General features: G+C 39.3%; 1 protein-coding gene across 1 annotated transcript in view; it reads left to right on the top strand.

The window, feature by feature from the left end:
* The window catches only part of LOC113056105 (armadillo repeat-containing protein 4), a 49,484-nt gene extending 41,022 nt beyond the window's left edge, over positions 1-8,462 (top strand). The window contains exons 18-20 of the mRNA XM_026222602.1: positions 993-1,181; positions 1,337-1,558; positions 8,214-8,462. Coding sequence (XP_026078387.1) covers positions 993-1,181; positions 1,337-1,558; positions 8,214-8,327 — 525 coding nt within the window. The 3' untranslated portion in view covers positions 8,328-8,462. The remainder of the gene's footprint in view (positions 1-992; positions 1,182-1,336; positions 1,559-8,213) is intronic.
* The last annotated feature ends 5,154 nt before the right edge of the window (positions 8,463-13,616 follow it).

Genomic DNA, 13,616 nt, shown 5'->3' with positions numbered 1-13,616 from the left:
CACAGGGTTAACTCAAAGACGTAGTTGTGTCTTTATTCAGTAAAAATAGCAGGTGGGAATACAAGAATGGTTTATTTACTGAATGTTCAGCTTCACCTGATTCCAAAACCATAATCATATGCCTCTGTACAATCAATAAAGATATCACTGTATTATGTTATAATTGTTCTGAACAGCCTTGTGCCATGCTGACATTCCACATACCCTCTGACACAACTGAAATGACTGGACTGAATACAAAAGAGCGACTAAAGTTGCCATTTCTGGGCAATATGTGTGTTTTTAATTCCCATTAATTTTCATGTGACCTAGGGTCATTGGTAGAAAAAACGTCCTCCAGACTAAAACCATCTCTGCTTTACACACACACACACACGTTTTTTTTTTTTTTTTGTGAAAAGTGGGGACATCCCATAGGCGTAATGGTTTTTATAATGTAGAAACTGTATATTCTATGGCCCTTCACCAACCCTACCCCTAACCCTAACCCTCACAGGAAACTTTGTGCATTTTTACTTTCTCAAAAAAAAAAAAACTCATTCTGTATGATTTATAAGCGTTTTGAAAAATGGGGACATGTGTTATGTCCTCATAAGTCACCCTCTCCTTGTAATACCTGTGTCATACCCATGTCATTATACAAAGTTGTGTCCTGATATGTCACAAAAACATGCCCCCCCCCCCCCCACACACACACACACAAAGACAAAGGGAAAAATAACAAAATGCAATTTTTTCAGCCATATTTCCTCTGTGAGGTGAGTATATTCTCTAGGTAGTGTGGACTGATTGAGTTTGACATGTACAGGTTTCATAGTGACAGAATGAGTACAGAATCTCACAGTCTTTGTCTCACCCCAAAGCACGCTGGAGTGTTTCTCCAAGTATCATAAGAGAAATTTGGCTATTCTCAGTAGTTCAGTGAATGATTTAACACATGATAAATAACACATGATCATTTCATGATATTTTCTTGTTTTCCCTGTGTTTAGGATGCTGGGGAAATGGTGCGTTCCTTTGTGGGTGGTTTGGAGCTCATTATTAACTTGCTAAAATCACAGAATAAAGATGTGCTGGCCAGTGTTTGTGCAGCCATCGCCAAAATTGCCAAAGATGTGGAGAACCTGGCAGTTATTACAGACCATGGTGTGGTTCCCATGCTGGCCAATCTCACCAACACTGTGAGTGCTGATCTATCGACAAATTCACTTCTCTGAGATTGTCCTTTTATTAATTTCACAGTAGGCATCTTAGTAACCATACTAAAAAATGTGTAACCATCAGTACTCTTTTCAATAAGGTTTTCTCTGTCCCCTCTCTCTGTGTGATTGTACAGGGGGATGATAAGTTACGGCGGTACTTGGCAGAAGCCATCGCCTGCAGCTGTACGTGGGGGAGTAACTGTGCATCATTTGGGGAAGCTGGAGCTGTAGCCCCACTGGTGCACTATCTTCGCTCAAAAGACCCTTTGGTGCACCAAGCGACAGCCCGGGCTCTGTTTGAGCTGTCTAAAGACCCTAACAACTGCATCACAATGCACGAAAACGGAGTGGTCAAGGTACTGATCGGACTGCGTGTTAGTTTTATATATCTGCTTTATTTAAATTATATATATATATATATATATATATATATATATATATATATATATATATATATATATATATATATATATATATATATATATATATATTTGTATATATATATATATTTGTATATATATATATATATATATATATATATATATATTTATTTGTATATATATATATATATATATATATATATATATATATATATATATATATATATATATATATATATATATATCTGTGTGTGTTTATGTATTTTACTATTATTATTATTTTTTTTTTGCATTGCTAGCTGATTGTTGGCACACCACAGCTTGCAGCATGTGAAAACATCGCTAATAAGCTTTGAATTTATGTTTTTCAAACTACTTTTGAGCAATGAGTGCAGAAAAACAAGGCATGCTTTCTTTGCTTTTTTTTGTGCTTTTTTTGAAGAGGTGAGGGGTGGTAGTTTGGGGGATGGACGTTCGAGCATTTTCTAACTGTCATGGGAATTCAGTAGAGCAAACAGCAGTGTATACTGAGCTTCACTCCGCCACCCCCCAGTTATCCCCTGTGCCCTAGCATGCCAGGGCTGCTGAGCATTGAAAGGCTGTTGCGCAGGGAACAGTTGCTCAGCAAGCTGCTGGGAAGAAGGAGCAGAATGTGACTGTGGCATGACTTTGGTCTTGGGTGACAGAATACTGCTGGGATACTTTCTGAGAAGCAGGTTCTGGAATCCACTCAATGTGCTGCTCAAATCAAAATGCTAGACAACATGGTCTTTAAAACTTTTCGTAATAATTGCTCAATTTATAAATAACTAAAGAGGTTTACATGTAAGGTGTGATGTAGGTTTTTATTGTAGCTCTTGCAGGGTTATTTAAGGAAAACTGCTCTCCACTAATGCCAAAAATCAAGCATTTCAAGATGTGGCTGTTAAGAGAGACAGGTCTAGACTACAGAAGCTCAAAAGAAACCTAATGCATTTTATTACTGAACACAATAATGTCACCAAGTAATTAGCATAACCCTTAAACTAAAATACTATTCCATTCTCAGAAAAATGAAAAATAAAGAGACATATTTTACCTTATTTTTCAATTAAGGATTCATAGTAGTAACTTAAGGGTATTTATAACTACTCTAAGGTACAAATGTGCACCTTATAGGGGTGCATAAGGTCAAAAGTTGTCTTTTTAAAGGTATTGCCCTAGTGACAAGGTGTTGCAACTATAAATGTGCTATTTTTGGACACTGAAAGTCTAAGAAGTCTTTCATAGACTAAACCAGCATCCTACATTTACTTAGACTGCGCTAAACATAGACTCAAGATACTCTACCTGATGACTGTGCTTGTAGGTAACACTATGAACTATGTATTGTTCAATAAAACATTTATGACATTTTATTCCTGCCATGTACACTTTAATTCCATTTGGGAAGAAGAAAAACTTGTTTTGCCAGTATTCAAATTTAACCACATTTTACTTTCCCAATGGGATTTTCACATGAGAAAACAGTTTGAGAGCTTGTACATACAGTTAAAAAGCTTCCCCCACACCCCCAATAACAACTGGATATAAATTATGAGAGTGGTTACGTGTTGAAGCCAAATATTTTTTCCCATGTTCCTTTAATGGTGTGCTGTAGTATGATGTGCTGGTGCAGTGAATGTGGTTCAGCTCAGCCCATAATTGGAGGCTGGACTGAACTTTGGGTGTTCCAAAAGAGTCATGTCCGATTTGCAAAAGTTGTTAAGGCAAATGTTTTTTCTTTTCTTTTGGCCTGGTTTGAGCAATGATAAAAACTGGACAGCTGTGTGTTGTGTCTGTGTGAATGCTTGTTGCGCTATCCAGCCTTCTATTGCGCCCTCATTGCATCTTTAACTTGTTTTCACGGACAAATGTGTTGCCTCCACCTGAAAAACCACAAGCACAACTGTCATTTAAAATGATAAATTGGCTATTGTGACAGTAGATGTCTTAAATCAATATTTTATACCATTGTAAATGGGTTTCGATAGACCGTATATCAGGGAACGATATCTGCACTGCAGTCTAATTTATGAAGGGGTGTAAAACTCAAGTCTGCCTCTTGCTATTATTGCAATCGTATTTCAGAGTCAGAAGCTCTTTTACACCCAACAGCTTAGAACTGTAATGATTTCCTCCACTCTCTCACCCTTTCCCGCTTTGCATGCTGTGCCCTCTCAGACTTATGTTCTGTCTGTAACTGCAGCTCGATGTTCTTAATGGTGTAGCACTCATTCCCCCAAGCTCTAGCAGAGGAAATTAAGCATTGAGAATAAAGTATTTTACACTGGAAAATACATTAAACATTGTCTCTTCACCCTCTAGACTCTCCAAATTCTGCATAGAGAATTGACATGTACGCTCAGGATCTCACAGCTTTCATTCGGATGTGCCTCGTTGTGTCTGATGCTCAGAAATCTCTTTCCATCCAGTCTCTCTTTCCCTCCAGCACACCGCCACAGCTTTGCAGATTGTTTGTTGAAACCATAAATCCTTGCAGACAGCTTTAGCCAGATTTTTCTATTAAAGAACTCCTTTCATAGTCAAAAATACCTCTGCCAGACAAATTACAAAATACGAACTGTAATTATCAGCCATTTCCATCTGAGAGGATTCCAGCTGGTGCGAGTTGCCAGATCCTGGTATGTTTTGTGCAGCTTACACTGTATTTTTTTGTGGACTGTGAGTCTGCGCTTGTCATGTGTGAAAGTCCGCTGATGTTGCTTCTGTTTTCCCTCCTGTCCTGTTTATATGTTCAAAACAAACCAGCATGCGTTCAAATGTACTTATATGAGCAAAATATGAAGGAGAGATGAAGAAAAAGCTTGATTTAGCCTTGACCTGTAGAAATATTCCATACGTTTCATTTTAGTCATGGTCTGTGTGTAGCAGGTTGAAGCTGCTTGTGGATATGGCAAGCAGATGACGTCCTTATACACACTCAGGCTATTCAGTCTTCCTCCAGTCTCTCTTTCTCTCTCTTTTTCTCTCTCTCTGATATGCCTACTGTAGCATGTGTCTGAAGTTTGGAGTGTTTTATGTCTTGAAACCGCATGACTCGACCCTCTGTTTCATCTGAGGTGAGGAATGCAGGGTATCTCAGGTGTGAGAGTAGAAAAAGGTTTGATAGATGTGTGTGGATTACATATAATCTCCCTGTTTTGTTTTTAACAATGGACTCAATGTGATTGTCCTACTACACATGCTGAGAGATTGTGGTGCCCAGGAACCTGATTGACTCCACGGTTGTTACAGTGCTGTCCATGATGGCGAATTGGGGGAGAGCAAGGGGTTTCTCCTGAAGTCCACGATCATCTCCACGGTTTTGAGTGTGTTCCAAGCTTCAACAAGCTCCAGGTTGTTAAGACTGCACCAGGCAGCCAGCTCTTTAATCTCCTGTCTGTAAGCAGACTCGTTACAGTCCTGAATGAGGCCGATAAGTGTGGTGTTGTCTGCAAACTTCAGGAGCTTGACAGAGGGGTCTTTAGAGGTGCAGTCATTGGTGTAGAGGAAGAAGAGCAGTGGGGTGAGGACTCAACCCTGGGGGGCGCCAGTGCTGATTGTATGGGTGCTGGATGAGAATTTTCCCAGCTTTACTAGCTGCTGCTGCCTGCCTGTCAGGAATCTGTTGATCTACAGACAGACAGAGGTGTGCTCAAGAGAGCTGAGTTAATTTGAGTAGAAGGATGTTTGGGATGATGGTGTTAAAAGCCGAGCTGAAGTCCACAAACAGGATCCTCACATACGATCCTGGTCTGTTTAGATGTTGCAGGATGTAGTGCAGTCCTGTAGGCAAACTGCAGGGGGTCCAGTGATGTCTTTCAGATAAGCCAAAACCAGTTTTTCAAATAATTTCGTAGCCACAGACAGGTCTATAGTAATTAATTGGGGGATGATGGTGGATTGTTTGAAGCATGAGGGGACTTCGCACAGGACCTGGTGCCTTTTTAGTAGATCAATGAATGGAGATGGAAACTGGTATATGTAGTAAAGAGGTAAAGAAAACTGAGGTTTGGAGGATGAGAACAAGGTGAGATGGGTGGATGGGGGGTTTTACTGAGATTTAAACCCACTCCTCAGGAATTGGCAGCTTACCGCTGCTGCACTTAACACCACAACACCTACATGCGTGACATGGCATGTGTGTGTACATGTGTGAGAACTTATGTACATGTGCTTGTGCTGAAAGAGAAGCCTGGGAAAACATGTTTTCACTCTACCTTCCCCGGAGGTCAAGATCCTCCCGCTGTTGCGGTGTATAAGACAGAAGAAAGTCTTAGTGGCTCTCATTCATTTTCCAAACATAAGGCAAGTTATCATGTTACTGAGGTTTGGGAGTATTTAACAAGTGGGCTATTATAGTCTGTTCAGGAACCAGCTGGGAGAGTTGAGAGAGGCAGGGGTAGACAGAGAGCAATGCTTATCTGAGGCTCCGCTCCAGGCCCTAGGAGCCCCTGTTTGGCCACGACTGAATAACACTCTATGAGCTCTGGCAAACGGAGTCTGACCCTGTCGCAGGCATCCTCTGACTGCTCACAAAAGCAGCTTGTCTGATCGTGCTGGCATGTTGCTGCAGCCTCGTGTTTGCATCCGTTCACCTCTTCGAGGTGCTTTGGGATCTATTTTAAAAAATGGCAAATCCAGCTGAATTTGATAACGGATTCATTCATGAGCTGGAGATAGACTGCTAAAATCATGTGAAAAACTTGAAAGCAGTTTTAACAAATAAAGACTCTAGAAGAGGAGATTTGCTATTGAAGCTGTTGATTTCTAAATTGTTGTGCATGTCAGTTCAGTTCAGGAATCCGGTGGAGCTTAGAGCGAGAACATTAGTCTTTCCATCTGTTTATTCTTATTATTTAACTTTTAGCAGGGAATTTGGGGAATGTCTTGCCTCTCTGTACCTTGGCTTAATGATGTCTACAAACTTGGTGCATGTGTGTATAACATGAAAAGAGTTCAAACTTCGCCTTACAGTAACACACTTTATACTGACAGTTATATTTTAGCCATGTATAGATCTCAAATCCGCAAGCACTGACACAGTTATAAACACAATTTTTTTAAGGTTGTACATTATATTGGTACAATACATTACCAGCCAATATTAGAGAGATGATTTTTTACATTTCAGTCAGTATTGGGTTATTATCATATAATGCTCTCCCAATGAAAATTCTGTCATTATTTACTCACCCCCATGTCATTCCAAACCCACAAGACTTCACTGATCTTCAGAAAACAAAGGAATATATTTTTCTCATCATTTTTGTCCATCTACTAAAAGTCTGTGAAACCAAAATGTTCACACTTTTAAAAGTACAAAAATACATTATTAGACATAATCTAAATAAATCAAGCAGTTTAATCCGAAACACATTCACCTTGTATGACTAACCGATTTAATTTAGTATTCACATAAACATTTATCACATATAGAGCATATCAAATATGGTAAACATTGGAACAGAATTTTGAGTTGACTCTATAATGTAGTTATACATTTGAGTATTATTGTGACAACATACTCCTATCCTGCCTTTAAGCATTCGGAGTAAAAAAGATCCATGGTTCTTGAGAGTTTTACCATGACCTGCATGATAAAGTAAAACTTTTAGCTTAAATGTACTGGCATAAACTGGATGAAGCACAATGAATGAACTCTTACTGGTACTGCAGTGAGACACACACACTGTCCAAACAGATTTCGACTGCCATTGTGTCGTCTGCTCATTGTGTGTTTTCCAGCGATTTATTTAGATTTAAGAACACAACTCACCACTAATCTTTCTGTCTTTCTGTCTATCTGTCTTTCTCTCCCTCCTTCAACAGAAAGACTGTATTATACTATGATGTATAACTTAACCAAAGTGTGGCATTGGCACAAACTCTACCCCTTAGGTTCACTTTGTGTGACACTATAATGAGTAACTCTCATTGTACAAAGTTTTAAATATATAGTCAGAATGTTTCAGAAAGTGGTCTTTTTTAGAGCCAGAGAGCCTGTTGTTGAGAGAATGGATCAAAAGAAGCGGGTTACACAAAGCTGAAGTGGAGGGATCTGATATGACCTTTGATCTGATGGAGAGCGCTGCCAAATTGTGGTTTAGTACATGGCCAAATGTTCAGGGCTCTACAGCAGTCAGTGCTTTATGGACAAGAGGAGAATTTAGAAACAATTACTCCATCTGTTTATTACAATAACGAACATAATTCCGCTTATATACCTACTCACACACACAAACTTTATTCCATATTCTCATGTTCTACCTCTTATCTTGCTCTCTCAATGCAACTAAACACACTGATATGTGAGTTAATGTGTCGGCTCAGTGCTGCTGCCATCCAGTAGGCATTGGGCCTTGGCAGCCCCAGGAGCTGTAAACTACTCTGGCAAAGATCTGCAGTGTGCAAACAGTTGCATTTATAGCTTAATAACCGATTAGATGTCTCCTTCAAGCCCCAGGAAAGAACTGCTGTAAGAGGCCTTCGTGAATGACTGTTATTGTAGCTGTGTGTTTATTGTTCTACCTTATGAAAGGCGAATGTTGGCCAGCGATATCATTTCATGTTGTGATGGCTGTTTCTGACATGTTCCTCCCCTTTGCAGCTCCTGCTCATCATGGTCGGATCCACAGATGAGATTCTACAGGAGGCGGCAGCCAGCTGTGTGGCCAACATCCGATGCTTGGCGCTGGCCAATGACAAAGCTAAAAATGGTTAAAAGTGACCACATCTTCCTTTCAGTCTCACCCGCAGTGGGCAACAGATGAGATACTTTACCCACTCAATGAGTATAAGTGGATCAGCTGTAATGACTGATGTGTGTTTATTTAATAAAAGGAAGCATTTAGCCAAAGCTAAACTTGTCATTAATTAATTTGTTGGAGTCTACAGTCCTGGCTCATGCTTGTCTCAGTTTTTTCCCCTCAATTTGCAGCATCTAATTTAGCAATAACAATAAATGCTTTCTTCTCCTGTGTGTGTACATGCCAAATGTTCCACAGTTTGCATTATCCGAAGTTGTTTAGAGCATGAATACAATACATTCATGAATGCAACCGGTACTTTTGTCCATCTGGTGATGTGACTTTTGTTTAAAAGGTTCATGCAACCCTGTAATTAAAGACTGCTTACTGATTAAATCAGAAGCACTTGCCATTAATGTGACAATATTGCTCATTAATTCAGTCAACGGTAATGTGAATGCTTGGAGAACTTGGGACAATGCAGTAGCAGGTCTCTTCTGCACTACGAAGAAATATGATGTTTCCTTTGAACAGCTCCCTGTTAAGATGGGAGTATTTTTCGTTATTCTTTGTTATTGAAAAAATATGGTGATGGCTCCTCTCATTTTTCTCATTAATTTTGCCTGTTAAAAGTAAGAGTGTGTATAAGGAAAATTAGACCACCTCAACAATACAGCAGCAGCGTGCCTTTTGCTCAGACAGCCCCATAAAATGCAATCGTTAAAAATCATAATATTTTATATTATCGGCATCAATCCAATGTCCAGTATTTCCACTACCAGATACAATAAATGCAAAAAAATAAAATAAGCAAAAATACAATTACGCAAACTTGTGGAACAAACAGTAGAAATTTGTCATTATAGTGACTCAAATGTCAATGCTGCACTGTAAAATGTGAAAATATGCAGTTATTATCTTAAGGAGATTATTAATTTGATTAAATCCCCTAATATTTTAATTATTAGAGAACTATAGAGGAGAGTGACTGGTGCGCAAACTGTCAAACACAGAGAAATTATTTAAATATGCGAAGTAGGAGACAAACGGAACTGAATACTTGAATGTTGAATCAATATCGCACTTGACTACAGCTGATTTCCTGTGGCTCCACATTTGTCATACTTGATTCTCCTGTGTTGAGTCTATCATGTATGGCTAAGTGCAGTTTACTTCAACAGACTATAAACCAAGAGACTCTAAATCAGAATCATTGTCTGAGGAGTATGCGACTCTGATCAGCAAAAAATAAATAAGGCCTTTCTAAACCCAAGCAGTGCAGATGTTACAACCGCTACCCTTCTTTTTTACTTCCCCTCTTCATCCATCTTTGTCTCTCTCTCTCTCTGAGGTTGATGACTAGTAGGACATGCCTAACTAACATCATTAAACAAATGTTGCATGTTTGACTGAAGGACAGGAATTTATGGGATGGTGAGTTGAGGACAGAAGACATGTTTAAGTCATTGGGATGAGAGTTAGTGCTCTAGTGTCTGTATTCCTGCCCTGTCAGCTCAAAAGTGCAGACCGTTCTCAACCGCACCACCTCAGCCTGTTTAAACCTCAGTTCTTATCCAGCCAGACTTTTGTTTTTTAAAATGATGATAGCTACCTGAGATCTTAAATGAGAGCCACAATGGATCTCAAAGCTTTTGAAAGCACTTAAAAAGAATGCTGTTGTTTCTTCACTTAAGCAAACTTCTTGTGGATCTGTTTGATTTTTCAAAGCTCATGAGGGGTGTTGTCACCACACACACACACACACACACACACTTTCAGCTGAGCTCTTAATACCTGGAAGTAAGTGAGGAGGGAAATACGCTGAGAAATGTTGCGATCATGCTTCACCTAAACCTCCATCATGCCCTCACAGAGAAATCTGACCTCATCACAACAACCATGAACCGTTTCCTTATTAGATTTTGATTGAATTACATTGAATGCGGTCTCATTTGTATAAAATCATAATTCAGTGTGTTTACTTAAGGTCGTGGTGGAATGGAGAGATGTAATGCAAGTGCGTGGACTTGCTGTTTTTGTGAAAATGAAACGCGTCTGTTTGAAATGGAAGGTTCCCGCAGCTCCCTAGGCAGTGGGTTAGAATATTGCATAAAGAAACTAATGACTGGTATAATTTTCTTCCAAATATCAGAAGTGGCTTTGCCTTCCTTTAAGAGGGAAAGAGGGGTATGCTTTAATATAAAGTGAAATCAGAAGCAGAGCATCAGGCCGTTAGAATACTCGGGAAGTGCATGCTTACTTGATGCACAGACCAAAGTTCTCCAATCTCAATTCACTAGTTTGTTTTTTTATAAATATATTTTTTACACATACTAGTTTGCTTAGTACTTCACTAGGTTTCCGTTCTTTTGTGGTCACAAACCCTCAATATGTAATACGCTCTCAAAGGTTAAATATGTCTTGTAATGCCTTTGCATAACTAGATGGTTTTGGTTTGCTCACTCACTCACTTTTTTTTATTTTTATGGTTTAACAGCCTCAAATGAATTCTGACGTTCCCATCCATAAAGTGTAAATAACTAGCTGGCCTAACAATAAATAAACAAAGAAATGAGTGTGCAAATACCACAGTGCCTGAGTCGGCCTTCAGACCTGTCCCCTGTAAAGAGCTCAGTGTCTTAAAGACTGCATTAGTGCTGACACGCTATGACTAAGATTTACAGTAATATACTTTATGGAGAACACAGATTGACTGTAAAAAGGAAAACTCACCTGTAGTATGCTGTCAACCAGCAGCATAATAACTTTATTATTATTCAAGCATTTTAATGAACTTTAACAATTAGAACTACAGTAAAAAGTGTGAGACTTATTTTTGTTGTGTTATCTGAGCTCATTTGCATATTGTCAATTGCTTGTCTTGTCTTGCTAATGCCAGGAGACTGTTGGGATCATGAATATCACTCACAACTGTATTTGCTCAAACTGAATGAGTCAGTTACTCCCTCATAAAGACAGTGTCTGCATCTGAATGAATGAATGATTCTGATAAGACAATATGATAGCAACCTGCCTATATACTAGGCATACCTTACCTACCTCCCACACACACATCAAACAGTCATACTGTATATAAGGACTAGAGAAGCACAGGCGTTTGCCTTCCTCGGTTCTTAACCTGCCTGGGAGGCTTTTGGCTTTGGACCAAGAATGATATTATCCTTAACTTTTCATCAGGATGTGTTCATCAGGCTCTCAGCACCCATCATGGGTGAGAGAAAGAGAGAGAAGGTTGAGACCGAGACGGAAAATACAGACAGAGGGAGTACAGCATCAGGCCAACTGCTGATGATTATCAGATTGTTATTTCTTTTCTTTTTTCTGCTCATATAGTGTGTTCGCGACTGTGTAATGGGAGCTTTTTGCTTTGGATTTTTACACAGCAGGAGAAGGTGGTGGTAACTGATCGGACCAGATATATCAAACTGCTGCCAATCATCCTTGTGTGCCACAATCTTTTATGGTTTGTATGTATTTGATATATTGCTGCTAGTTGCTTATAATGCTATCTGTAAATCACATAATGGCAGCATGTCTAAATGTGCTCCATGTAATGTTATGTTGAAGTTCCTTTGTTCTCCTGAAATCTAAAATAAACCCTGCGCTGTCAGCATGCACAAAAAGATTCTTAATAAGAGGTCACGAATGGTCCAACCTCAATACACCGACCGCACGAATAAGCAGCCACTTCAAAAAAGGAACCGTATTACCTCTGAAAACAATGCAAACTGAAAAGATAACAGCGTGCCAAAGCACCGAGCCAGGCGACCCAGTAGATTACTAAACAAAACACGACAGGCATACTTCACAGGCACTGATGTATTTTAGGAAACCGTCTTTAAAAGAAAAATGCTGCTTGAGATACAAAGGCGAGGTGGAAAAAAAATTAACCAGCAGCTCACCACACAATTATTCTTCAAGACATTGTGTTTGCCAGCTTGAAAGACACTAGTGCCATTCAGACTGGACACCGTAATGGCCTTAAGTATGTGTGGAAAAGCTGCTGAGAGTATATATATTGTGGCTGGTGCTTTAAAGGTAATTTGACAAACACTGATTGAATCACTTTTAACAATCTCTAATGGGTGTAATTGTTCTACAGTTTAGATTTTCCACAAGGCCCAATGATTTTAACAAATCTTGTTGGTGGCTTTTTTTAAGTAGCCCCAACAGCACAACCTTCAGTGGCTGCTCAACTCCTATTTAAGGCTCATGGCTGGTGTGAAAATGCTGGTTTAAATGAGGGACAGACTGTATTAATGATACCACAAAAGTGATCTGAGATTTTAATGAGAGGACATGTTGACACCGAGGTAATGTCAGGAAATTACAACCACGGCAAAAGAAGTACCTGCGTTTAATTTAGAGCATTTCCATTACTCTTCGGTTCGCCATGTTGGAAAATGTGAGAAAACATGGTTGGATTTCGTCTAGCCCTAACACATCCTGAAAGCTCCAGCGGTGTGGTATTAAGTTGAATCAAACATCTTGGTTTGCCATCATACATGCGTCTATGCTGCAAGTGTGGTTTGGGTTTGTTCTTCATAAACACTTAATTGTTGTTTTATGCAGATGCTGTTGCGGCAGCTCTGCGAATAAAACACAAATATGTTGCTCCAGCAGAAAAGGAAATAAAATAGTAATGAAGAACACTTGGGTTCATTGCTCACAGGTTTAGTGAAAGTTTTTCCTGTCAGATTTTCTCTTTGCAAGCCAACCTGCCACATTAACTTTAAAATAAAGGTTCCAAAAGAGGGTTTTGCATCGATTCCAGAATAGAGCAAGTTTGGCTTCTGCAAAGAACTGTACAATGAACCGTTCTTAAAAGCACCATTTAGTGTGAACAATGTTTTAATCCAGAACTTATTTTCTATAAATAGAATGTTTTGTGCAAAGGAAAGATTCCATGGATGTTAAAGGATGGGTGTTCAAAGAACCATTAATGCTAATAAAGTACCTTCATTTTTAAGAGTGTGCTGTCAGAGTATAGCTACTGTAGTTAGAGATACCATCAGAAAGTCTTTTCCAAGGACAAACACACAAGCTCTTCGGTTCTCTCCCGAGTTTTTCCTTGCCCACTGATGACCCACGGAGCTCCCTTGCGACAACTTGGTACAAATAAACCTGACTAGATCTTAAACAAGGCACTTGGTCTGGCCGAAAGCCAAAGCACCAGGGCAGTTTACTGCAAGTGCATTTAAGGGTCATTACACTTTCAGCAAGGCATCACATTGCACATTATC

This window comes from Carassius auratus, chromosome 37 (assembly GCF_003368295.1).
Source record: "Carassius auratus strain Wakin chromosome 37, ASM336829v1, whole genome shotgun sequence".
In the NCBI taxonomy this organism is placed as follows: Eukaryota; Metazoa; Chordata; class Actinopteri; order Cypriniformes; family Cyprinidae; genus Carassius; species Carassius auratus.
This window is presented reverse-complemented; position numbering and strand designations above follow the sequence as displayed.